Here is a 26,962-nt window from a genome sequence, read left to right on the forward strand (position 1 = left end):
CGACCTGCACCTCCCCCACTCCGCTCAACACCTAGCGTCCAGGAGCTGCCTTCCCTAGCAGCAACAGGACTCGAGCGCTACTTAATCGCAACCCCTTCCCCTTGCAGCTCCAAGTGCAAAGCACGCTCTCCTCGAGTCCTTTACAATGCCTAGCCCAAGGTTTCCAGCACCTCTTCTGTAGCAGCTCCGAGCCCCCGGAGCCCCCAACCACGGTCCCCGGGCAGCGACACTCACTCTCCGGCGGCAGAGCTCCAACACCACGAACACGAAGTCGTTGTCCTCGAAAAAGCCGTGGAAGCCTACGATGTGCTGGTGGGCGAGACTGCGGTGAATGGATATCTCCATGGACATCTTCTCCTTCTGGTGAGGCTTGAGCAGCAACGACTTAGGCACGATTTTGCCAGCAAACACCTCCTTAGTGTCGGCGTCCGAGATCTCGAAGCACTTAGCAAAGCCGCCCTTCCCCAGAAAGCGTCCCCGCAGGTAGCGCCGCCGGCTGCGCGGGTCCACTAGGACCTCCGGGATCTCTTTCGCCGGCGGAGCGGCCGCTGGAGCCCCGGGAGCTGCAACTCCGGGGCCCCCGGCTTTCCCTGGGTCGGCTGGTGCCCGCGCCAGCTTCCCTGCAGTTGCCGCCGCACTCATGTTCCCGGAGTTGCTCCGCAAACCTAGCAGAGTCTGGGCAGAGACCTGGCACCGCTTCGCTCCTCCTCGAATTCAAACGCGGCGCCGGGAACGTTACAAGAGCCTGCGCGCCACTGATTGGCCGCGGGGATTTAAAATCCAAACCCGCCCGCCGCGCGGCACGATGGGAGCGTTCTGCACCGCTGCTGCCTTTAAACCCTACCCAGCTCCGGGTAGGGGAGAAACTTGATTGACAGGCACTCGCTGGGCGCAGACACGTGGGATGCCTGGGAAACCGTACACGGCGTGGGGATGCAGAGACCCAGCCCGAGAAGAGGGGGAGTTCAGGGCTTCTCCCTTTCTCGACGGCCGGGGAGGTTCCTGCAGTTCCCATGCACCTCCTCCAGGAAGCTTTTCCTAACACTTTCCTCCACCCCCACCTGCCTTCTAGATTATAACCTCTGAGAATAGAGACCTGGCGGCGCAGCCTTAAGCACTTGCCTCTGATGTCCTCAGCTCCAAGACACCCCAATAAACTAAAACTCAAGTAAAAACACGGTGCTTGCCAGCTGCTCCTAAGCTCCTCCGGAATATAGAGCAACTCTACTCAAAGCATATATGGTTCAGGGATCACCAGCATCACCATCACCTGGGAGCTTGTTAGAAAGAAAATTTCAGGCCTTACTTACCCCAGACCTCCCGAGTGAGAAAGCTGCCTTTCAGTGTGAATGCCAGGTGATTCCCACACATCCTGATGTTTGAGAAGCACGGTACCAGACACCCCCACAATGCAAGAAAGTTGTCTGGCTCGCTCATTGCTAGATTTCCCAGAGCCTGAAAGAGTGGACCCTCAGGTCTTTGGTCTGAGGAGGGATGGCTGGTTGGCAGAATGCCTGGCAAGCCAGTAGGCCAAGGCCAAATTGTCCTGCAGGGGTGTTGTGTTTGGCCTCCCACATTTGAAAATTTGGATTCGTTTACAGCACTTAAAACTCAAGAGAGCTCACATAAAAATTCAGATTTGTGGCTTTTCCAAAAAAAAAAAAGGAAAAAAAAGCAAAACAAAACTAGAGGCTCTGACAACTCTATACCCACATACCTTCCCTGTTTGCCGCTGTTCTCAGCCATCTCCCTCTGCCCATTTCCCTGACTTTCGAAAGTACTGGAGTAGCAACCCTAGAACGGCAAAATACCCAGGTTAGAAGCGCTTTCTCTGTGCCCCTTGGCGCCCTATGATGTCTCTGATAGAGCCCAGCAAATATCAGCCATATTATTGTAAGTATATCTTTACCTGCCTCCCAGTAAATGCAGAAGCAATGATGACATCTTTCCTAGCCCGTGTCCCAAACTCCCAGAGCAATGCCTAGTAAAAAAAAGGGGGGGGGGGGGTAACTGAAATGTTTGCTGAATAAAAGGAAGGTTTTTTACTTTTACTCTGGTGGTGTGTAATCTCTTTATTGAAGTTTAAGATATGTAGAAAGCGTATATATCATAACTGTACAGCTCAATGAATTTTCACAACTTGAACCCACCCCACATAAACAACACCAGACTGAGAAAGAGAACACTACCAACACCCCAGAAGTCCCCTCTGTTCCTGTTTTGGGACTCCCCAAAGTGCCCCGCCCCCCAGTTTGATGATTTGTTAGGAGACTCACACGACTCAGCATATAGTCTTACTGACAGCCGACTATAATTTATTACGGCAAAAGGCTACAAAGCAAAATCAGCAAACAGAAAAAGGTGCATAGCACAAAGCCCAGAGGAAACCGGGTACAAGCTTCCCAGAGCCTTCTCGCAGTATAGACACAAAGAACACTTAATGCCTCCAGCAATGAGTTATGACAGCAAGTGTGAAGTGTTATTTGCCAGGGAAGCTCCTTAGAGGCTCAGTGCCCAGGGTTTTATACTGCTGGCCCAATAGGCTGGCCAAGTAGACACCCTCTGCCTGGCACATACCAAAATGTTGGATTCCTGGAAGAAAAGCAGGCATTTAGCATAAACCATACTGTCTGCACAGTTTAGGCACAGTGAGCCATTCTTACTATTTAGGTAATGGTGACAACCCACTCAAAATCCAATTACCCAGATGCCAGCCAAGGGTCAGCCTTGCAAACAAGGAGAGCAGTCTCAGGCTTACTGTGTTAACTCCCTTCTGCGCTGTCCATCCCCTTGGCCCTTGGCCTTGGCTCATGCTTCTTTGCAGCAAATGTATTATCAGTAGGACCCCATGCAAAAAGATGAGCCCAAACTGCAGTGCTGATCTGTTATGCCTGCCAGGGGTCCCGTTAACCATCAAAGTCTACTTTAGATATAATGTTATATGTCAACTATACCTCAATTAAAAAAAGAACAACAGTCTATCTTAGAAAGCCAAGTGGCTTCCTCCCTAAACTTCTGTATGATTCATTTTTACCTGGCCCCAGGCACCAATTCAGGTACAGCACAGCTGTGGCCAGTAAGTTCAGGCTGATCTGAAGCCTTCCAGGGCTGAGGCAATGTGGTGACAGGGCACAAAGACATTAGTACAGTCCCAGAGGGCACATGGTCCCACTGGAAATGAGTTTTCAATGTTAGGGTACCTCAAGCAAGACATATGTTAGGCAGTGAAGGGTAACAGGGCCCCCAGTGTAAGCCTCTTACCACGGTTCTCCCGCCCTAGGGCTTCCGGTCCAGTCTGGAAGATCCAGCCAGCCCTTGGTATCAGAAGAGCTGCGTGAAGGCAGTCAGTTCCAAACAATTCTACTTGTCTGTGATACAAGTGTCCCCATCTCATGAGTGTGCATTCTGTGTGGAAGTGCAGGGCCCTGGCCCCCTCTGTCGTCAGAGCCAGGGCTGCCTGGTGTGATCACAGGCTCAGCGGTCCGAACTCAAAGCACTCCAGAGCATGGAAAGGTAGCACTGGAGCTTTCCGTGAGGAAGAGGGGAAAGCTTCCAAGATTATTGATGCCCCCCACCATTTCCCCCAGGCTCTCCAGGTGCCAGGACTTTGCCTTTTCATTGCTACAAAATCTGTAGGCCCCGCTGTTCAGCAACCCAACAACATTCTTCCAATCCCCTCTTAGTCTCCTCCAGGCTTTTTATCTGCAAAGGCTGTATACAAGAGACACAAATACATTTTTGCAGATAAACATTTTTATCTAACTTAACCAGAAAGACAAATTCAGGCATTGGTCAGGATGTGTTACAGGGGTTGAATTGTGTCCCCTCTGCCATTCCTATGTTGAAGCCTTAACCCCCAGTACCTCTGAATTGTGACTCTATTGGGAGACAGGACTTTCAAAGAGCTGATTGAATTAAAATAGAATCACTAGGGTAGGCCCTCATCCAAACTGACTGGTGTCCTTAGAAGAAGAGAAGATCAGGATACAGACAGCACAGAGGGGCGACTATGTCAGGACACGGTGAGAATCTATAAGCCAAGAGAGAGGGCTTGAGAGAAGTCAAACCCACCAATACCTTGGTCTAGGACTGCAGGCCTCTAGAACTGTGAGAGCACATATTTCTCTAATTTAAGCCCCCCAGTCTGAGGCATTTTGTTCTGGGAGCCCTGGCAGACTAGTGGAGGATGAAAGCTTGAATTTTCAAAAGTTTCCAAATGGGTGTACATCATCTCCCATTCCTTTTATTCAGTGAACAGCCTAGATCAATCCCTCTTGAGACAGCTATATTCAAATAATGAACCTACCTTACTAGGTGCGTATGGGGGTGGGAGGGTGCAGTAAGGAAATAGAATCAGGCTATCAGCCCACCGTGGTTAAGCTGCAACTAGTCTAGAAAGCCGAACACAAGTCAACACCAGTGAGACATCCTTGCCAAGAAGGCCCAGAGTCTGATCTTCAACAGCAGGTGGAGGGGTCACAGTCCCTGTGATGTGCCCTCCCCCAACATTGGCAGGGATCACAAATCAGGATGCAGGTAGCCTCCGCATTCGCGACAAAGAGCTGACCAGCAGCTTGATTGTAGATGGTCCCATCAGAGAATAAGCCTTCTCCTGTGGGCATGTGTATGTGGCCCGACGGTCCGGCCAGCATCCACGATGTAGGTTTTCATAATGAGAGCTCTACAGAAGGGGTCCTAAACCTTCAACGGTCCCAGGGTCTGAGTCCTATTCATGGAGCCTGTGTCTGCTTCCAGGTCAGCACAGCTCCTGCTGGGGCTGAAACAGCTCCCAGAGGCCAGTTTTCAGCTTAGTCACATGCAGACTTTTACAATTAGTGAATCTGGGATTCCAAGAGAGCCAGCTGCTTTTCTTTGGCTTCTTGCAGAAAGTCATACTGCAGTACCAGACAGCCATGGTCCAAGTCCAAGTGAAAGCAAGGCTTCCTTTTCATGTTGTCAGTCTGACCCACTCAAAACCATGTACATCATGCTGGCCTGGCATCAGCCTCTAGGCGTTGGACATTTCACCTGGGGCTCACTGGCAGTGCAACTGCTTTTTCAAATTCCAAATGTGCATTTCCATCCAGAAATTGCTTCTCTTTTCATGTTGTCTCCCCTTCCAGAGGTTCCAACAGACACAAATCATAGCAAAAATCAACAGTTACACGAAAACTTGTTCTGGTTCCAACACTCAAAGAATTTAAACTCCAACACACCCGCCAGAAGCTGTATCTCACCAACACCTTCTTAATTTTTTTTTTTTTGCATCTTTCTTTGATTGGGATGATCCCTCTAGCATTTATGAAACTGTGAAGTATGTGACATTTTAAACCAGTTTTATATTTCCAGATACAAGAGCTACAAAATACAAAATCATTTTTAAAGACTTCCCTTTTTTCCTCATTGCAAATTTACTCAAACCCCTAGCAGTAAATTCAGCATCAAGAGAACTGTTAATTACAGGCCTGAAGTGCTAACTCTTCTGCAGAGGCAGATACAACCCCCACAAGATAAGACTTTTAAGCAATGGAATCAACCAATAATACATTTGAAGGCCACTGAGTACCCACTGCATGTATATTCTATTTATTCCATTTAGAAATGGACACACACTTAAAAGACAAAGCATTGGGCACCTGGGTGGCTCGGTCAGTTAAGCATCCGACTTCGGCTCAGGTCATCTCACAACTCATGAATTCGAGCCCCGCATCGGGCTCTGTGTTGACAGCTCGGAGACTGGAGCCTACTTTGGATTCTGTGTCTCCCTGTCTCTCTGCCCCTCCTCCCCCCATACTCTGTCTCTGTCTCTCAAAAATGAATAAACATACAAAAAAAGAAAAAAGAAATGACAACGCATTGAAAAAACAGTAATTCCCTTTGACGTTTAGCAACTGTTTTCTTTTTCATATTCCCTTCTAGCTCTAGTCAACACGGAGTTTCCATTGATACAGCTGCAGTGATGCCACATTAATACAATCTATCTGCAGAGCGTCAGTGATACTAACAGTGAGCCCTCACTGAGCACTCTGCATATACCAGGCATGGGGCTAACAGCTTTACGGAGACGATCTCACTGCATCCTCAAAAAGACCTTATTCCCATTTTGAAGATGAGGACACGGGCACTTCCGGATGAGGTTACTGCCCGAGGTCCTGTAGCCAGGGAATTGCAATCCAACTCTGCTGACTCCGGAGTACGCCTCATCCTGCCTCTGGGGGCCTTGTCGGTTTGGCCAGCCACAAATCCCAGACTCACTTGTTCACTCCCTCCCTCCCTCCCTCCTTACCAACAAGCAATACGATATATTGGTTAAACTGAAGAACTCTGGGTTCAAACCCTCCTCCTTACAAGCTGTGTGACATTGGGCAAGTTACTTAACCTCTCTGTGCCTCTATTTCCATGTCTATAAAATGGGGATACTTAAAGTGCCCATCTTCTAGGATTCTATCTGTGATGTGCCCATCTCCAAAGGTTCTTGTAAAGAGCGTCTATGAGGACAGCACTTGAAACACACCGGGGACATAGTCATGTCAGTTGTTGCTATTATTATTGAAACAAAAAGAACCTGTACCTACTCCCAGGGAGCTCAGAGTCTCCAAGAGGCCTTAGAGTTTCTGAGTCTCAGATTTCCTTATTCTCCCCCTCTGGCCCTACTGCTTTCGCAGGCTCTCGCTGTTCCCATGCGAAGTCAGAAAGTGCACTCAGCAGACACCGAGGGTTGAGATGAATACAGCTGAAAAGAGGGATGTTGGTAGGGCCCAGAAAGACCATGGCCGAATGTCTAGACCCAAGGTCTGAAAGCCAGAGAGGGTGTGGACTCCATTCTTGTGTCTCTTCTCTTGGACGATTTTCTTATGCATCGACCATATGTGTGATGCCCAGCAGACTTAAAGATACAGAACAAGCCATCTCCTCTCCTCAGGGAAGCAGGTCGTCCTGCGCTAACTCTTCTTGCTCCAGGGTCTGGGTCAGAGTGCCTAATGAAAAGTAGGTGTGCCCAACTCACCAGCAAAAACTTCAGGAAAACAAAGAATTAACTGACTGGGCAGCAAGGATGGTCCTCAGCATCAAGTGCCTTGGAGGCTCAGGATACTGGGGGACTGCATAAAACATGGATTCTGGCTCAGTCATTAATTAGCTTTGTGACACTGGGAAAGTTGACTTAACCCTTCTGAAGATCAGTTTCCTTCTCTGTATAATGAGTTCTAAAAATCCCTACTTTTTTGACAGGAAGATTAAATGTTTTCTAATAAGGGCCTGGAATCTGGTAAGTGCAAAGCAAGGAAGGGTGATTTCTGTTTCCCATCTCTTCTTTGTGGTGGATTGATTATAAATGAGCTGATGTTCTTTCTAAATTTAAAAATACGTAAGAATGCTGTACCTTACACTATGAAGGATTTTACTCAAGATTTTTCACTTACTAATAATAGTTGTTACAAACTACCAGTCACTAAGCACTTACCCTGAGCCAGGGCTCCTGCTTTACACGTCTGAGTGCATTTAAATCCTCATAACAACTCCTAGGCATCTTCCCCATTTTATTGATGAGAAATCTGAGGTTCCACAAGGGGAGATAACTTGCCCAAAGCCACAAGGCTAGTACACGGCAGGGCTGGGGTTTGATCTTCCTGCCTCCAGTGCCCACTCTTCACCACTGTGACCTGAAAAGGGGCCCCCAGGCCTCCACTGGGGAACTCTGTTTCTTTGGCTTTCTCTCCCCTACTAAGCTATAACATCCCTACCGACAGGATCTGGCTCCATCTTATTGTCTACTGTATCTCCAGGGGCTAGGGCACCGCCGGGCACTCAGCAGTGGCTCAAAAGGTATTTGGTAAATGAGCAAATGAGTGATATAGCATGTGCTCAGGGCCCCGCCTTCCGAGCCCAAAGGTAGCAAGTGCATATTCTAGAAAAGCACATTAGTGGGGGCTCTAGAAGTGTTTCAGTGATCATGGACTTGGAGAAACTGGTCCAAGCTGGCAGGACACTTTGTTGACAACTTTTTTGAAATAATCAAGCCTTAACACAATGTTTCAACACTGCCAATGTCATTACAGGAGCCTTGCAACTCCATTGAAGCTACCCCCTGGGGATCAGCCAGCTAGCTCTGATCACCCAAGGCAACCATCCAGGTCCATTAATGTCAATTTGTCCTAGAGAAAGAATGGCTGAGGGCAAGTCAGAATGTGTCTGGGGCTCCATGTTCTAGACTCTTGTGGGCTCTCACTGGCCACATCAATACACCAAGAAAGACCTACCTAGCCACCAAGATCCCTTCTTTATAGCTGAGAAACTTCCAAGGATGTATTAAATAGAAGTAATGTTTGTCTGATTCACTTCAAGTCTGCCATTACCCACATGGGTCAGTGACTAAGAAAGGAAGCGTGGCCTCAGGCTCTGAGTGAAATGGCCCATGCAGAAGTGACTAATTCTGAAGCCACTGCACATCCCAAACAACCACAGTAACCCTGTGCAACCACATGCACCAGAATCAGTCAACAGAAGGCACACGAGTCAGTCATTCAACCTTGCCCCCTGTACCTGGGATCTTGCAACATAACACTTATCTAGGCTGGGTAGGGACTGAGGGGAGGAGGGGCTCACCCCGTTAAGTATGGGCTGGATACCCACAGGCTCACATCTGACTCCTCAGGAGCTCACAGCTAGTGTGGGCTCAGACAAGAACACAAGTACATAACTAGAAGTCTACCTAGACCTTGACAAGGGCTCCTCTAACAAGGTGCTATGGGGTCCACAAGGAAGAAGTTCCAGGCAGAGGAGCATCCTCTAAATGGCTCTTTATTACTTATTTTTTTAAGTTGGCTCCATGCTGGACATGGAAGCCTGAACTCCCAACCCTGAGATCAAGACCTGAGCTGAAGGGTGCCTAGGTGGCTCAGTTGGTTGAGCATCTGACACTTTTTTTTTTTAATGTTTATTTATTTTTGAGAGAGAGAGAGAGAGACAGAGTATGAATGAGCGAGGGGCAGAGAGAGATGTGGAAACAGAATCCAAAATAGGCTCCAGGCTCTGAGCTGTCAGCACAGAGCCCGACATGGGGCTCGAATCCACGAACCTTGAGATCATGACCTGAGCTGAAGTCGGACGCTTAACCGACTGAGCCACCCAGGCGCCCTGAGCGTCTGACTCTAGATTTCAGCTTGGGTTATGATCTCGTGGTTCATGGGATCAAGTCATGGTGGGTTAGGCTCTGTGCTGGCAGCACAGAGCCTGCTTGGGATTCTCTCTCTCCTTCTTTCTCTACCCCTCCCCTGCTCATGCTCTCTCCCCCTCAAAATAAATAAACATAAAAAGAAAACAGAGGGGTGCCTGGGTGGCTCAGTCGGTTAAGCATCGACTTTGGCTCAGATCATGATCTTGCAGTTCATGAATTCAAGTCCCACATCGGCTCTGTGCTGACAGCTCAGAGGCTGGAGCCTGCTTCTGATTCTGTGTCTCCCTCTCTCTCTGCCCCTCTCCTGTTCATGCTCTGTCTGTCTGTCTCTCTCAAAAATAAACATTAAAAAAAAAAAAAAAAAAAGACCTGAGCTGAGATCAAGAGTTGGACGCTTAACCAACTGAGCCACCCAGGTGACCCTAAATGGCTCTTTATCAACACTTCACTTCGGCTAAGCAACATCCTCCCTGTGCCAGGCCCAGGTACAACCAGAGGCATCCCACCCCCAAGACCAAGGGTAATGAGAGATTGGACAGGCAGTAAGAGTAGGCAGGTAAACAGAGGGCAGTGAAGACAAGTGGAGAAAAGGAAGAGGCCTGAACTGGACAGCAGGTGATTTTTCCTGCCCAGCATCCATTCATCCCCTCTTCTGGCAACATCACCACAGCCACCCAACACCAACTCTCGAGCCATGTGAGGATGTGTCCCTGGTCTAGGCAATCAGTGCATTCTACCTTCCTGGCCACAGTGATTACTTGAGGCTGAATACATCCCAGGTTTGGACCAATGATAGCCAGGTCCAGGGGTTCTGTTGGGGAAAGGGAGCTCTTTCTACCAATAACTGGAGCTACAGGGTAACTCGTGAAGACTGAGAATGAAGCCAGCTCAAAGGAAAGCAGAGTCAAGAACCGAAGAGACAGATCCCTGATGATGCTGTTGTGAGTCTTGGAATATGGCTTGAAGCCTAACCTGGCCCTGGCCTTATCAGCTACATGAGCCAATTAATTTCCCCTGTCCCCTAAGACAACTGGAAAGAGTCCCAGCCGAGGTCTCTCCCATCTGTCTGCTCTTCGGAGAGTATTGTGAAGACAGGGAGACTTTCTTCTCTGGGGTTTTAAAGGTAATTATCTAGTGACAGATTGTCCCTGGGGTGAGAGCCACCATGGAGACAGAGTCCAGCTGGCCTTTCCTAGGACACATATGACCACCAACATCCTTTCCAACAGTATCAGTAACGAGTAATTATAGACTCGTTTACTATTTGTAGTAGCTATTATTTGTCTGCCCAGCATCTTGTTTTGGTGATGGGCTCTGCTGTTCCTCAGCCATGGGGGGGGGGGGATGGAGGAAAGCTCATGACCTACATCAGGTTTATCATAGGGCTGCACACCCTAGGGCAGTGATTAATCCAAGAGGGTATGGGACTCGCCAGAAACCACTGAGGACCTTTCTATAAGGATTTTCCAAATTAGAACTGGGGGGAAGAAGCCTCTCTCTCAGGGCTAGTAAGCTGGGAGGGTAGAATCTGGAGCAGTCAGCTGCCATGGGCTCCAATGCATGAGAGAACCCGCTTACAGTAGAAGAAAAGGAAGCCAACACAGACCTGGGAGAGCTTGCTTACTGTTTCCCTGTGTCCAATCTCCCCCTCTCCCTTTTACTGTTAGAATCTCCTTCCTCAGAGTTTTAGCTATGCAGCCAGTGACTAAATTTGCCTCCTCCCTTGTAGCTAAATGTGGTCACGTGACAAGATAGTAGGACCTTGGGTATTTGATGGTTTCCTGGAGCCCACACCTATCTGCGCTGAACAACCTGACTATCCCCACACTGCTAGGTGAGAGACAGCCACTGTAGTTCAGTGGTCTCTTTGTTACAGCAGCCCAGTCTGTACCTTTACTAACGTACAGGTGAAAAAGAAATAGAAAACAAAGAGCCATATTGGGTTTCAGTCTCTGGATATAATTATCCCTGCAATGATAATGTTATTACTTGCAGAGTGCTAGGAACGATCTTTAATGTTTACATATAGTACCTCATTTAATCAGAACCAATTCTACGGGGGTGCCATTGTCATCCCCATTGCACAGCTTAGGGTACAGGGCAGAGAGATTAAGTAACTTGCCCAAGGTTCACATTACATTGCTTCCGAAGCTAACCTTTTCCATGATCTGTTGTGAAAGCCAATAAAACTCCTTTCTTACTTAAACTGGCTCGGGCTGGATTTCTGTCACTTGCAACAAAGCATTCTAACTGGATTTTTATCTAATCTAGCTTGCAGATTCCTCTATAGAGTGCCAACTATATGGTACAGAATTTTAAGACACTATTTACTGACTGCAAGCAAGACACAGTTCCCATGAAACCTGCTCCCATTTAGCTCTTAAACGACCACTGCAGCTACAAGACAGCAAGGCACGTTGCAAGGAGACAGTCTTCTCAGGGGGACACTGGGCTTCCTGCCTGGGGCAGCCACTACTGGATGGTTCATCCCATACCCACTCCCAACCCCCTTTCCCTTGCCTGCCTGAAAAAGCAAAATACTTTCTCAGCTTTCTGAACAGTGAGGGCTGGCTGGATGATACAATTTTGGGCAATGAAAGGTTTCACAACAGAGAGGAATTCCAGCATAGTGATGAAAAGTATGGGCTCTACATGCAGACTGCCTTGACTCACCATCCCATCAGATGTACAAATTTGAGCATTTTACTTAACCTCTGTTCCTTGGGGAAGAGTAATGGTACCTACCCCTGGTGGTGGTGAGGACTAAAGAAGTTAATAAATGTGCAGAAGTCAGAAGAGTGCCTGGTACATGGGGGAACACTATGTAAATATTAGTGACTGCCATTTTTATCACCTGTATGTGCCAAAGGTGGAACCGCCTCTAAGGTGTATCATTCTGTAGAAGCAGCAAGGTGCAAAGCTGCACGCCTACTGTGTGCTCACAGTTGTATGAATACACAGGCTGCGGTATGCATTCGTATCTGCTGCTGCATGCAGACAGTCTCTGGTAGGACACACCAAAACCTGTTCAGAGTAGTTGCCCCTGGGCAGTAGAATATGCAATCGGGGTTCTAGACTGGGAAGTTCTACTTCACTGCATGTCCCTTTTCCACTAACTGGATTGGGTTTTTGGAATCTCGTACATGAGTTACTCAAGGCTTTTAAAATTGTGTTGAAGAAGCTTTTAAAAGATCCCACTTTCTCTTAATTTTCACTGTTCACCCACAAGATGGGCAGTCAAAAAATTATATGTCAATTACATTTCAATGAAGCTGGAAGAAATAAATTGAAAAAGAAAAATGGACAGTTGCATAAAGTGGTACGCTTCCTTCTGGAGGTATTCAAACACAGGCTGGATGGTAATGTTAGACATGCCCTGCAGGATTTCACTAGCTAACAAGAGGGTAGTTTAGACAGCAACAAAGCTCTGCCAATTCCAAGATCTGCCTTTATGGTGGTACGAAAGGAGAAGTGAGTTGGGGGAGATGCCAGGAAATGACATCAATCAATCAAAACAAAGTAAAAAACTGCAACCATCACAGACTACTGATATCAAGTAGGACGCACAGCAGATGTGCTCCAAGGGCAAGCCTAGCCTCATCTTACCAGGGCACAGCTGAGTAACATGGCTATGTTGTCAGATAGGCATGGGGGGTGACTCCTGGGTCAGTCACTTCTTCATCGTATGAACTGGACCAGTTACCTAAGATCTTTGAGTTTTTTTCTCATCTGTAAAATGGGAACAACATCCACCTTACTGGGTTGGTGTGAACCGTAAGCAAACCAGGGAATGTCAAGTCTGTAGCAGGGCACCAGGCATGCAGTAAAGTGCCCAAGGAACTGAGGTTGCCATCACTGGAGATAGAGAAGGATCACCTTCAAATAATCTTTGAAGTCAATCTTTTAATGCACAAACAAAAAAAAAGACAAACCAGAAAATAGTTTTATATTGACGTAGTAGAGATCATCACATGTAGACACTTTAACCCCACAACCAGATATTAAGTTAGGACAGCTCCTGATAGATCCTTAATCTTCAAGGCTGAACTATCCTACCCTGTTCACAGCAGAATCAGAGCATTGAGCAAAGCCAAGCTTCTCAGGCCTTCCCTTCTAAATCCTTTTAGACCAAGAGGTCAGAGCAGAACCAAGCAGGATTGTGTTATTACCCAAGAGATGGTAAGAACAGCACTGGTAAATTCATTTACTCCTTGGGACTCTGTGCCCACAGAATGATTTAAGAGGCCCCTGTATATATACATGATCGGGTCCAGGTACAAATATTTTGGTCTTAACTGTGACGTTTATGGCAAATATAGAGCGGGTGAATGGTTCTAGGTTAGAGAACAATTGTCACAAATGCTACGTCTTCAAGGAAATAAGGCATATGTTGCTGCCTCTAAATACTGTGAGGCAAGGAGTGACTGCCAGACTAGCCCGTCCACGTGGGAGACTCAAACCTGGGTCTTTGCAAAAATAAAACCTGGGTGCTGAGGGCCTCCCCTCTAGTGAAAGCCAAAGGCCCTAGATCAGAATGCTAGAAAGTCTTTAATTCATCACCCTGGGTTAAAAGGACAGTTAAGGTCATTTTGGGAAGGAGAGCAATGCTAACCACCCCTCCCTTGAAGTTTCAGTAGCAAACAGGAATCTGGGCTCTGAAAAGTCACACTTTTTCCCCCCATGAGCAACTGGGGCGACTGGCCAAATGTGTTAGCTCAGGAAAGCCGAGAGCGATCGTGTGAGCAGCTAATGGCTGAGAGCAGCACACCAGCTCCATGACCTCCACGCTGGGACAGTGCTGCACTCGGCGGGCCTATTTCAGCAGGATCCAGTCATCCACGGGACCAAGGGGTGGGAGTGTTGGGAACAGATGATTCTGTGTTCCACAGATAATGGTATGGAGTGACTGTTAATAGATAAGGTTTAAGTACAGCATTTGGACACAACGCCTCCAGGCGTTCTGTTATTAAAGTCTTAAGAGCTTAGAACCTGGAAGGATTGAGAAATTCTAAAGAATTAAACAAAACCAGACAAACAAAAAAAAAGAGGGTGGAAGATATCAAAGACACTAGAGCTCTTTGTAGATGCTGGCTGGCTCACTTTGTCCCCAAGTTCATCTTAGAGCTCAACCAAATTCGAGACACAAGGCAGAGACGTTAGACCTGTGTCAAGGGCAAAAACTTCTGGTAGTAGCTCTTGGTGACGTCAATCATCAGCTCCTGGGTACATTCTGGGAGTTCCCCTGAAAACAGTCCTGGGGAAAGAAAGACCTGATCAACCAACTGGAGCCGGGGGAGGACAGCAGCTCTGATTTCGTTTAAACCCCTATAGGCCCCTTTTCTTTATTCATGAGCATCTAAATCCAAGTCCTCCATCTTCAATGCTAGCAGAGTCATTCTACTGACCACATCTCTGAGATAGTATTTGTGGGGGGGGGGGGAGGGGGGGAGACAAAGAATACAATTCCCTGAATGGATAAATAAATTCCAGGTAAAAAAGGTTATTAAGGCATCTCTGACTCCACTGGAGGTTGTTTCAGGATGGATTTGTCCATCCCCTGGATTCTGGTGTGACACCTACTGGGCAAAGCCAAGGTGAACACCCTTTGAGGTAAGAAGCTGCTCTGCTGTTCATAGAGTGAAACATGCAGTCCCCAAACCTGCTACATACAAGTCGTGGATGGGAGTAGAACAGAAATATCCTATAGAAAGACAAAAAATTGTATTTAAGGATTTCCAGGAAAAGTCACTCCCATATACTATGGGTGGAAGCGTACGTTCATACAACTGTTTTGAAGAGCAATTTTGGAAAATCTAGCAAAACTTTTAAAAGTTCATACCCTGTGACCTGACAATCCAACTTCTAAGAATTTATCCTACAGATAACCTTGCCCAACTGAACAATACATGTACAAGAATATTAACGCAGCAAGGTTTCTAATACTGAAAAACCAAAGGCAACATCTGATGATCCATTACACCATTACTGATGAGTTACACTATGGTACATTTATGCAACGAAAAACATGTAACCATTAAAAGGAATGAGGGGACTCTCCACATACTGACAAGAAAAGATGCCCAAGATACACTGTTAAGAAGGCAAGTTTCCAAACAGAATAAAGAGTGTGAGTCTGTTTACACAGGTGTAAACAGTCTCATACATCTGTATTATGTACACAAGTATACGTATATATGCATATGAATACACATACCTATACATCACACATACAAGAACAAATACATGCACTTGCATATGTAAAAAGAGAAAGTAACAGGTACAATGGAAAAAAGGTCTTAAAAATACAAAATTCTCACAGGAACTGTTTACAAATGAACAGCCATGTTAGATTTGCAAACCTATGTTTGGTCTGCGTAGTATTTAATCTTTTTAAAAAGTTAGCAGCCAACATTTAAAAGTCCAGGGATATCACACAAAAATTCAGATTTTTAGCTCCTCATGAAACATCAGAAGATCTCACAATGTTAGGTTTGTATTCTTAGATAGCTACGACAGGCTATTACTTCAATCACTTCTGTCTGACTCCTGTAGGCAATTTTGGCCAAAATTCTTTCCAGATGGTTTGTCTTTCACTTTGTTCCACTAGTCAGTTTCATGCAGTGGAGCCCTCCAAAAATGTGCCAGTCTTCCTGCAGCCCTACGCCTCTTTATTAAAGATGGAGATTTCCAACAGCAGTATCTAGATAGTTAGCATGTTTGTGAAACTACTGCAAATGAACATGGGAAGCATCTTGTCACAGTGCAGACCGTACAGGATTCTAAATAAGGGGTCTCAAGTGCTAGTCAAGGCTTTCCCACAAACCAGCTCTGACCCTGTGGACACCCACACCTTTCTATTTCCCCCATCTACGCAATGATCTCTAAGGTCTCAGGCAGCTTGAATCCTCCATCAGAACCTCTAAAACACAGTGCTTATTTGGATTTCAAATATGAAGTGGTGCCTCCCTGCCTCTGCCATTGGTGTCCAAAGACCATAGTTGGTACTAAGGACCTTGAAAAAGTTAAAAGAGATCAAGATATTTCTCTGGCGGGGCGCCTGGGTGGCTCAGTCAGTTGAGCATCTGACTTCTGCTCAGGTCATGATATCACGGTTTGTGGGTTTGAGCCCCACATCGGGCTTTGCAGTGACAGCATAACCTGCTTTGGATTCTGTCTGCCTCTCTCTCTGCCCCTCCCCTGCTCTCTCTCTGAACAATAAATAAACATAAAAAAAAAAAAAGGATATTTCTCTGGCAATATGCTTCTCACCTCAGAGCAGATACCTGTTTCACAATCAACCTAAAACAACTGTAAGGGCTGTTCTGATCTGCACTTGCTAAGAATGATTAAGCTTTCCCACAATGGGAACCCCATAAGGGAGAATGACTCAGCAGGGCTCTCCTTCCTACTCTGCAAAGGCAAAAGTGCACCAAACAGCAGAATGGCCAATTTCTTCCCCAAAGAATCTGAGTGGATGATTCTGTACATCTTTGAAACTCACAGTCGATGGTCTGAGTAATGAGTTTTTTAATTGGAAAAACAACTAAACCACTCAGTGGTAGATCTCATATACTGTCAAATCTCTCTCTACATAGCATCATCCATCTGTGAATCTCTGGGGTGCCTCTGTACATGCTGCATGAGTTCAACCATATAAAACAACACAGAAAAGAGACTGTCTTGGACTGGGGGCAGGGGACATGAGGTTTTCTTCTTCCTTCTGTTTTCCAGTGTTTTCCAAGTTTTCTAGGATGAGAGTGTAGGACTTTTGTTTGCTCACATGTTTGGCCACTTGGAACTCTGAGCTGATGAGGGCTTTACCTGAGGGCATTCTGTCAGCCAAGGTCGAGATGGGATATATTTGCTCTTCTCGGGTGTCCTAGTGCTATCATTGGTCTTAGGACTGTTTTATGTCAACTTTTCAGGTTGGACATTCCTTGGCAGTGTGGGAAGTACAAACCTCCAGCCAACATGAAGCCATAGTTAGAATTCTGTGGACAGACTTTTCTTTTTCCACCCAGAGCCCAGGCAAAGAGAGACTTGCGTCTTTGTGCCTTTTTCCTGTCTAGTAGCAGGTTTATTCTATATCAACTTTTTATTGAGAGCTCACCCTTCAGGAAGATCTCTCCACCATGCGTGAATGTAAGGCTTTATCTCTGGTCCCCACAGCAGTATCAAACCCTAAACCACTCTATTATGAAGATGCATAAACCTAAACATGCTTATGGTATGGGTGTACTTTCCTCTTTGCTTGAAATTTCCTGGTGAACTCAATTACACATTTAAAAAGATACTGGTTACGTTTTAGATAGCATTTCAAGGGAATCTGTCGCAGGAGAATCTTTTAAATGAGCTAGATCAACATATTGTCAGAGACAGAAGTTGCACCCATTATTTTTCTGATGGAAAAAGAACTTGAGCTTTGAATATCAACACCCAAACTTACCTGGGCAGCCGGAGAAGACAGTGAATGGCGGCACCACAGTTTCTGGGGGTAAAACTGTGTTGTCAAGAATTTTGCAGCAATCTTTCAATACACACCGGCGCCCCTGAAATGAAAATCTTGTCACTAAGAAACAGATCAGGAAATGGAGTACAAGTTGTCCGATCTGCTGTGTAGAAAGCTATTTTGTATTTTCTCCATTCCTGATATCATACCACAGACAGGGACAATGGCAAGAGGTTTGGCCACAGTTCTCTACTTTGGGTGGCATTTGACAAGCAGGAGGAGGTAGGGGTGTTAGTGTGTGCGAGTGTGAGTGTGTGTGTGTGCACAGGTGTGTGTGTGTGTGTGTGTGTGTGAACTCAGGGAGGGGGTACGCTAGGGACAGTTCAGGTTATCTTAAGCATTATAGACTGAAATTCAGTCTTCCAAGAATTGTACAATTTCCTTTCCTTTTTCTTTTTTTGTCATTTAGTGGACATCTATCATTTTGCTTGTCCAACGTTTGTTCCCCTTTCTTCTGGTAACAGAACCTATATTGACCCTTGGTTACCACCCCCTGCCCATCACAGTCCCCTATCCTAACCCCAAACTCCAAGCCTGGCCATGGCAACTGGTTTAGCGAATGAGCCAGATCAGTCTGATGAATCTGAACATCAGGGCTTTTGCTGGGACTACTGGGAAAAGAAGCTCTTTCCAATGGAGTTTCTAGAGAATAGGACAGATGCCTGGACCAGCTGTGTTGTTTCCATAAGGGAAAAACCTGCCTGAAAGTCTCCTAGAGGAAAGCGGGAAAGAGAAGGAGACTAAGTCTCATGACATCAGTTGAACCCCTGAAGCCATTTTGTGCACAGAATTAGGATCTACTTCTGTACTCTTGGTTCATATCAGCCAATATGTTCATTTTGAAGGTTTCAGCCAAGCCTTATGCTTGACTTTATCCACTGCCTTCACTTTTCAATTCTGCCATAACCCACAGCGTTTTGAGGGCAAGAAACAAGGTCTGGTAGATTCATCCGTTTCATGGGTTAAGGCAAAGGAGAGGCTTCTATATACAGATTAGCATTGTGCCTCAGACTACCTGCAAACTAAATGAAAGTTCTGGTCTTTATTGACTGCATTTGCATTACCAGGCCCTATGAGTTCACTTGTGTTTTGATCAGTTGGTCTGATAAAGCACACTTGGCTGACAATGTGGGATTCTTAACTATCAGGACAATGCTAATGTATCCAGATCTCAGATTTTACCAAAGGATATGAAAGCTATATAAAAAATTTCCCCATTACTAAACACCCAAATTGGACACCTAGGTGGCTCAGTTGGTTGAGCATCTGCTATCAGCTCAGGTTATGATCTCAGAGTTTGTGCTTTTAAGCCCTGCATTGGGCTTACTGCTGTCAGCACAGAGCCTGCTTCAGAGCTTCTATTCCCCTCTCTCTCTGTCCCTTCCCCACTGTGTGCTCTCTCTCAAATATACACAAAACATTAAAAATAAATAAATAAGTACCCAAATCATATGTATTTCCAGGAATTTCCAGGTAGATTGTCACATGAGTTTTTTTAAAAAGCTTATACCTCTAAGTCTGAATTTTTTAAGTGACTGCTAAGCTGTCTCTGGCTAGTGGACAATAGCCTAGGCAATACCTGACAATATCTGTAGCTCAGAAACAAGTTGCAACTGTAGCTCTTTGTTCACTCTTAGAAAGTTCTCTCCCATAATTGCCTCCTATTGGCAATTTTTTTTTTAATTTATTTATTTTTGAGAAAGAGAGAGTATATACATGCATGCACAAGCAGGGGAGGGGCAAAGAGAGGGAGGGAGAGAGAGAATCCCAAGCAGGCTTCGTGCTGTCAGCATAGAGCCTGACGCAGGGCTCAATCTCACGAACCGTGAGATCATGACCTGAGCTGAAATCGAAAGCTGGATGCTTAACCAAAATGAGCCACCCAGGCACCCCTAATGGCAATTTCAAAAATACAGCAGCCAGCCAGCTCCCCTGGCGATTTCCAAATGAACTCAAAGACATCCTACGGCACCTAAGCTCCTAATAATACAGACTAAGCACATGGGGCACTGAGTGAAATGAAACAGAATATGCTGCATCAGACATGCTACGCTCATATATAGGGAATCTGCAGACAAAGGGTCCTAGAAAAAGAGCAATGTGAATAAAACTTTGCTCTGTGTATCACCAGCCACCACATCTGCTGTAGTAGGCACCTGCCGAGTCCACTAGCTAGCCATTCTGCCCACTCAGACAAATGATGCTTAATCAGCTTTCAGAGCATTCTGGGAAAACTGATCAATTAAATAGCAGCAAAAGTAAAAACACCAGTACTTCTTAGGCATGAGTGGATTGGCAACAGATGAGGAGGTTAAAAGCTGAAACTACTTCTTTATTCTTTCGTGGTGAACTTTTCAAGGAGGAGTCAAGAACTACGTGTTACCACTATTACAGCTACCTTTATCTCCTTATACAAGTTATTTAGCATCTCTGAGCCTTGGTTTCCTCATCTGTGAAACAGGACATAAAACCAAACCTGCAGGGATGCTCTGAGGATTAGAGATAATAAATGCAAAGCTCACAGTACAATAACGATGCCTGTTAAGATTGCTTGTTAGTCTTTACCTGTAGGCATTCAGGCAGTTCTGATTGACATCTATACCTTCACACATCCAAACAAGAGTTAGAACACCAAATGGGTGCTAGAGGAAGGATCTGTGGGTCATGGGGTCAGCTGGACTCAAAGAATTCCTGCTAGCTCCGAGATTCTAGAATTCTAAAAGAATTTTTCTCTTGAGATTACTTGAGGATTTGTAAAGGCTCAGCAAATAAATACTGCCAATACCCAACAGTGACTATTTCATGAACTGATGTATCGAAAAGTGGCCTAAAAAGCAAAATACAGGACAAGAAGACTAGAATTCCCTAAGCACTGGGAAGAGCATTTGGATCTCAACATTTCAGATATTTTGCTCTGGGGATAAAGGACAGGACTAACACCTAGGCTACTATGAGGATGCCATCACTTTGCTGCAGAAAATGTCAGAAAAAACCAAGCTGTGGGGTGCCTGGGTGGCTCAGTCAGTTAAGTATCCGACTTTGGCTCAGGTCATGATCTCATGGTTTGTGGGTTCGAGCCCCGAGACAGCACAGAGCCTGCTTGGGATTCTCCCTTTCTCTTTGCTCCTCCCTGATTCACGCTCTCTCTCTCTCTCTCTCCCCCCCCCCTCAAAGTAAATAAATAAACTTAAAAAAAGAAAAGAAAGAAAAAAAGAAAAAGAAAAATCTAACCATGGCTTAGAAAACCAACTCTTGTTGGACAGGATGAGTTTCACTATTTTCCCCCTTCAACATCATGCCAAACTAAAGACTCTCTGTCTCTGATACATACAAGGGGACTCCTTTGGAGGAGAATGGTTGGCAAAACAACAACTTCCCTTAATTATGACTAACTAAGTCAGATTTCCAGAGTCATGTGGTTCTCCACTACATGGTCCATCTTTGCTTGTGGCTTGTGGAATGTGACTACATGGTTTCAGGATGTATTTTTTAATTTGTTTATTTATTTATTTTGAGAGAGAGAGAGAGAGAGAGAGAGAGAGACATGAGCAGGGGAGGGACACAGAGAAAGAGAGAAGAGAGAGAATCCCAAGTAGGCTCATGCTATCAGCTCAGTTCAATTCACGTGGGAATCAAACTCATGAACCATGAGATCATGACCTGAGCCGAATCAAGAGTCAGACGCTTAACCGACCGAGCCACCCACGAACCCCAGATTCAGCAAGTATTTTGATACTTGAGTCTTGTCCAGAGCAGAGAGCTGCCTCTGCATTATTGGGAACAGCCATTTAAAAACATGAAAAGTTCTTGGCTTTCCCAAGAATCTAGAATTTGGGTACAAATTTAAAATACAGGAAACATCTTCCCTAAACCTTAAGGCAGTTCAGCTCCAGTCATTAATATTCTCACCCAGGATGTTCTCCTAAATCCCAACTGAAATCAAGCTCTTCATCTATGAAATACTAAGAAATCCAAATCTGTAAAGCCACGGCTGGATGTAACAAGTGGATGCCAAGGCTCCTATGGACCAGGGTCCTACAGGTTCCACTGAGAAAGGGCCACTTGTACCCTGCACACCCATCACCCTGAACTACTTGCACTTTGCCTAATGTCATCCCCTTTGACCCACTAGACTGTACGTTCCTGGAGGTAAGGCAACAGGTAGGCCATAGAATCGGCATGGCTATTCATGCCGCCTGGGTTCGAATCCCAGCTCTACCACTTAATAGCCCTGTCAAATCCCCTAATATCTAAGGTCTTCAGGCTTCTCACTCACAAATAGGGATAATAATAGTACTATCACCCTTGGATGGTTATGAGGGTCAAATAAGATCATCAAAGGAAGGTTCAACATCATATAGAAGAGGTTTGGTAAAGTTTAGCCATGATTTTTAATGCCTAAAAAACTCCAAATCCAACAATAATTCCAGTAGGCCAGAAACTACTTCTACCCTCCTTGGTCACAGAAGTGGAGGCCCACTGATGTGAGGGACGTGAGCTTGAGGGGAAGGGAGGACATTTAGCCAGCCAAGACATCATACTCACAATCACACAGTTCTTGCCAACGTGAACGTAAGAGCCAATCTGAGCTGCGTTGACCACACAATCTTCCTCAATAAAGACATGGTCCCCAATATGTAAAGGAAAAAATGCAACACTAGAGAAGGAAAAGATGAACAAACAAAAAAAAGTCAAGGTGATGTGCTCTTGGTAGAGGTTTATAGAACTACAGACCATATTCTCAACTTTATCGTCTCGTCTTAATAAGACTGCTCCTAGTAAGGAAAGAACTCTCAGGCTAGGGGAATTCTATAATGTTGAAGATGAATGTGATTACTAGCTCAAAATCAGAAATATTAGACCAGGCAGTGTGCAAAGAAACAGCAAGGCAGAAGGAGCAAGACCTTCCAAGCTAAAAGAGCTGGCACCAAATCAATGAATGTTTTGCTCATTCCTGCCTCCTTGAAAATGCTCATAGGTCACATTTTCAGTAATCTGCTCTACAGGGCTTCAAGGAACTGACATCAGGTTTTGAGGATGTATTTTCTAGCATTCAGCATTCCAAACATTTGTATATTCACTGATTTTCCTGAATGCCTACTATATGCCAGACTCTACGCTAGGGAACTGGAGATATAATAGCAAGCAAAAGGTACATAACCCTGCCCACGAGGAGCTTGCAATCAAGAGAAGAGAGATTAAATAAATGATTATCTAAGTAATTAATTACAACTGTGATTAGTGCTACAGACAAAAAGCACCAAGATATGAGAGTATACAATGAGAGTATATAACTATCTAAATTGGTAGTTTGGTAAAAGTTTAACTGAAAGTGATACATAAGCCAAGACTTGAAGGATGAGTAGGAGTCAGGAGGCTTTCTCCAGACTTCTGACATCATTCCCATTCTCTAGGATTCCTCAAATGTCATGGACAGTGGTTCTAGGATCGCATTTACAGGTAACTTCAATACATTGGGATATAAAATATTTGGACTGGAACTAAAATAAAGTAGTTGGATGCTCACTGGCTCTTTCTAGTCCGTGTTCTATTTTGTCAGGAATATTTTATTGGAGACGGTATCTGTCCTCTGAGGACATATAATTTATTTAAATCTTCCTTAATCCATTCGTATTTTTGATCTGCACCCCTTGTGTGACAATGAATTCCTTGATCTCATCACAGTCTACAACAGAACCGTCATTTAATTTTAAATTAAAAATTCCAGGGACGCCTGGGTGGCTCAGTCAGTTAAGTGTCCAACTCTTGATCTCAGCTCAGGTCACGATCTCAGGGTTTGTGAGTTTGAGCCCTGTGTCGGGCTCTGCACTGACAGTGCAGAGCCTGCTTGGGATTCTCTCCCTCTCTCTCTGCCCCACTCCCACTCATGTTTTCTCTCTCTCTCAAAATATACAAACTTAAAAATTAATTAATTAATTAAAATTCCAAACCTGATATTCTTATCTGGTTCTATTTTCTATTATCTAGTTCTGGTATTGAGATATGTGGGACGGGAGTGGGGAGAATCCACACACACTCTCTCTCTCTTTTTTTTCATGTTTTTTATTTTGAGAGAGAGAGAGAGAGAACACACACAAGCAGGGGAGGGGCAGAGAGAGGAGAGAGAGAATCCCAAGCAGGTTCCATGCTCAGCACAGAGCCTGACATGAGGCTTGATCTCATGAATTGTGAGATCATGCCCTGAGCCAAAATCAAGAGTTGGGAGCCCAACTGACTGAGCCATCCAGGCGCCCCCAAACTCACTTACTATTCATGTGTTGCTAGTTACACTTTTGTACTTATGTATTTCTCATGTGGACTATTCTCATTTATATATCCTTCCAATTCACCAATAAACCCCATGTTTATTATTTATTCTCGGTGCTTTCCTGGGACCATATCCAGCCCAGTAATGCCATTATCAGAAGGGAAAGTCAACAACTCCAACAGAGTACCTGTCACAGTATGGAACCACAAAAGGCTACCAAGAGGTTTTCTAGTTTTCCTCCAATTGCCTTCTGAGCTAATGAGCAAATGTTTTCATGTGAATGACTTACAGACTCCCTGCTCTAATTCCTGTATGTAATGGAAAGTCTGGAGTCTGACCTCATTCTGAGGAATGCAGGATCATTTCTGCATGTTCCTAGGTATTACAGTCTCAGTTGGTTGCTCTGTTCTCTGTTCCTCCCTAACCATGTACATAGCCCTATGACAGGAGCGTGACATTATGCAGTGTCTATCACATTACACTATCATATTTTATAGTAGCCATCTATTTATGTAATTGTTTCTCCCACTAGGTTTTGAGAACTTTGAGGCAGGAATGCAATTTCACCCATCTTTACATACCCAGCTTGTATCCTAGTGACTGACATAAAAAAAGCACTCAGTAAATGCTTGCTGACTTAATGACATGCAGACGGTGCCACAGGTAGAAGCCAGGAGGGAAAAGAGGGCGAGGCAAAAACAAAAAACAAAAAATAAACCAAAGCCCAAAACCAGCACATTAGGCATAGTGGACAGTTTTCCTGCCCTGTCCATGTCCTTTCTTGGGCAATCCTTATTCTTGGGCCCACAGTGGGCCTGACCTGACCCTGCCCTCCGGGTCACAACTGTTAAGACAGGGGTAGAGCACTCAACTCAAGCTGAGCCAATCAGATTTCCTCTCCCAAGATTCTGGAAATAAGACCTAAAATCCTTGGTCGGTATCCACTGAAGCTTAAATGGAGAATAGATATAAGTTAGGGGCTGAGGCAGCAAGGTTGGCTTCATGAGAAATGGGGGAAGACAAAGCCAATGTACAAGAGAGGGGAGGGAAGCAGAAACACAGAGACAAGGACAAATAAGAAACAGTATAATCTCAGTAAGAGAGCGACAGACCAGTCATCGTGATTCTGTCTAGCTGTCCAGGCACAGGCTCTAGTCCCTTGTGAGGCCTGGCACCTTCTCCTACCCTGAGATTCCATTAAATATGCCCCTGTCTCTTTTGCCAGAATCCCCCTTGCTTTTTTTTTCTAGGCTAAGTGGATTCTGTTTCTGGGAACCAACCAACAACTAAACTAAGACCACCACCACCAGAGTTGTGTTCATCAGAGTGAAGTCTTCTTTCATGTCCCAAACAATAGCACAGCCCTGCTCCTCACACCACACCTCAACACACAGAACACACCACCAGTAGCAGATTCTTGCCCAAGACCCAAACAAGGTAATTAAATTGCATACCCTTTGCTGAATTTCTTGAAAGGTGGCCTTATGACACTCCGGCTTTTCACAACGCAATGACGTCCAACTCTCACATTTGCCAGATCCCCTCGGATAATACAGTCGTTCATCACAATGGTCTACAAAACAAAGCACATTTAAAAAATAACTACCAGTACAGCTGAAAACACAACAGAAAAGAGTAGGTAGCAAGACACCTACTGAAGTTATGTTTTGATCTACTGAGTAACGTGTTCTGGCAAAAGGGATAACTTGTAAGGTAAAAAGAATGGCCTTCATAACACTGATTTAGTTGAAGAGGTTCCCAGTATATCCCACAAATAGGACTCACTGAATAAACAGACGTTTGCTGAGAATATGGTACCCCCCGAGTTCACTTACCTATTCAGGTTCACTTGGTTCCACCTGTCCCCAAGCCTGACCTGCTACCTGCTCAGTGAAAGTCCAGGCTGCCCCTACCTTTGTCCGACCTCCCAATACTACTATCTTCAACTTCATGTTCCCACAGGTAGACCTACTGAGTTTCTGGTTCCTCTTCCCAATTCTAGACTCAGATGAAGTGCTACGCTGCAGGGTATATCCAGCTTCCCCAAAGATTGCCTGGATGGGCTGCAGGGTGGATAATGTAATCAGAAGTTTTTTGGGGGGATTAATGCCCCATGCTTAGTAAAAAGTAGGCATTCTTGAAATGTCTTTTGAATAAATGAATAAATAGGGTAAAAAAAAAAAAGTGCATATGGCTGTAGTTCTAGCCAAAAAAGTAAGCAAGGGACCAGGCCTTATGTATGCTGAGCACAGAAGCTTAGGCTTATATCCCTAGAGGATATAAGGAATCAATGAAAGTTTTTAAGTGGAGGATTAACACAGTGAATCTTTGGTTTAAAAATACTACTCTGAAAACAGCCTAGAATCTACATGGAGGGAGCAGGTAAGACTGGAGGAAAAGTGGCCCGTTAGATGACTACAGTGGATCAAGGTAAAATGAAAGAATGGGCCTCCTCTATGACAACAGCTGTGCATGAGAAAAAGAGAAATAAATTCAAGGTAGAGGAATCTGATCAAGCCTCCAGATCTACTAACTAAAGGGCAGAGAAGGGGCATAGAGACTGCATTCAACAACTTGTGCAAATAGAACTGGCCAAATCCAAAACTTGAAAATTCTACGGCACAGTGAGCCAGTTTCCTTAACATATAAGTAGCATGGGGAGAAAAAACAGGCTGGGGGAAAAGAACTATTACAGATTTAAAGGGCCCTGAGAGGGCATCTGGCTGGCTCAGTCGGTTGAGTGTCCGACTTTGGCACAGGTCATGATCTCACAGTTCGTGAGTTCAACCCCACATCGGGCTCTCTGCTTTCAGTGCAGAGTCTGGAGCCTGCTTTGGATCCTCTGTACCCTTCTCTCTCTGCCTCCCCTCTCCTGCCCCCACCCCCGCTCATGTTCTGTCTCAAAAATAAATAAACATTAGAAAAAAATAAAAAATAAAGGGCCCTGAGAAATATATCAACCAGAAGCAATGTGTACTTGGCCTTATTTGGATCCTGATTTGAATAAACC

General features: G+C 45.2%; 2 protein-coding genes across 4 annotated transcripts in view; both read right to left on the reverse strand.

The window, feature by feature from the left end:
* PLK1 (polo like kinase 1) overlaps window positions 1-2,194 on the reverse strand; it is an 11,766-nt gene extending 9,572 nt beyond the window's left edge. The window contains exons 1-2 of one of the 2 annotated variants that reach the window (XM_047087291.1): window positions 1,910-2,194; window positions 235-1,794 (exon numbers count right to left, since the gene is read on the reverse strand). In XM_047087291.1, the coding sequence (XP_046943247.1) occupies window positions 235-642 (408 nt within the window). In that variant the 5' untranslated portion in view covers window positions 643-1,794; window positions 1,910-2,194. Of the gene's footprint in view, window positions 1-234 lie in introns of both variants that reach the window. The other variant, XM_047087292.1, reaches the window with a different exon arrangement.
* A 95-nt stretch (window positions 2,195-2,289) lies between these two features.
* The window catches only part of DCTN5 (dynactin subunit 5), a 29,610-nt gene continuing 4,937 nt past the window's right edge, over window positions 2,290-26,962 (reverse strand). Inside the window, exons 3-6 of one of the 2 annotated variants that reach the window (XM_047087294.1) lie at window positions 25,407-25,525; window positions 22,230-22,341; window positions 17,622-17,724; window positions 2,290-5,116 (exon numbers count right to left, since the gene is read on the reverse strand). In XM_047087294.1, the coding sequence (XP_046943250.1) occupies window positions 5,103-5,116; window positions 17,622-17,724; window positions 22,230-22,341; window positions 25,407-25,525 (348 nt within the window). In that variant the 3' untranslated portion in view covers window positions 2,290-5,102. Of the gene's footprint in view, window positions 5,117-13,058; window positions 14,430-17,621; window positions 17,725-22,229; window positions 22,342-25,406; window positions 25,526-26,962 lie in introns of those variants that run through there. The other variant, XM_047087293.1, reaches the window with a different exon arrangement.

Source organism: Lynx rufus, unplaced genomic scaffold (genome assembly GCF_022079265.1).
Source record: "Lynx rufus isolate CCGP_SWC_20201006 ecotype Redwood Valley unplaced genomic scaffold, mLynRuf1.p SCAF_23, whole genome shotgun sequence".
Lineage (NCBI taxonomy): Eukaryota > Metazoa > Chordata > Mammalia > Carnivora > Felidae > Lynx > Lynx rufus.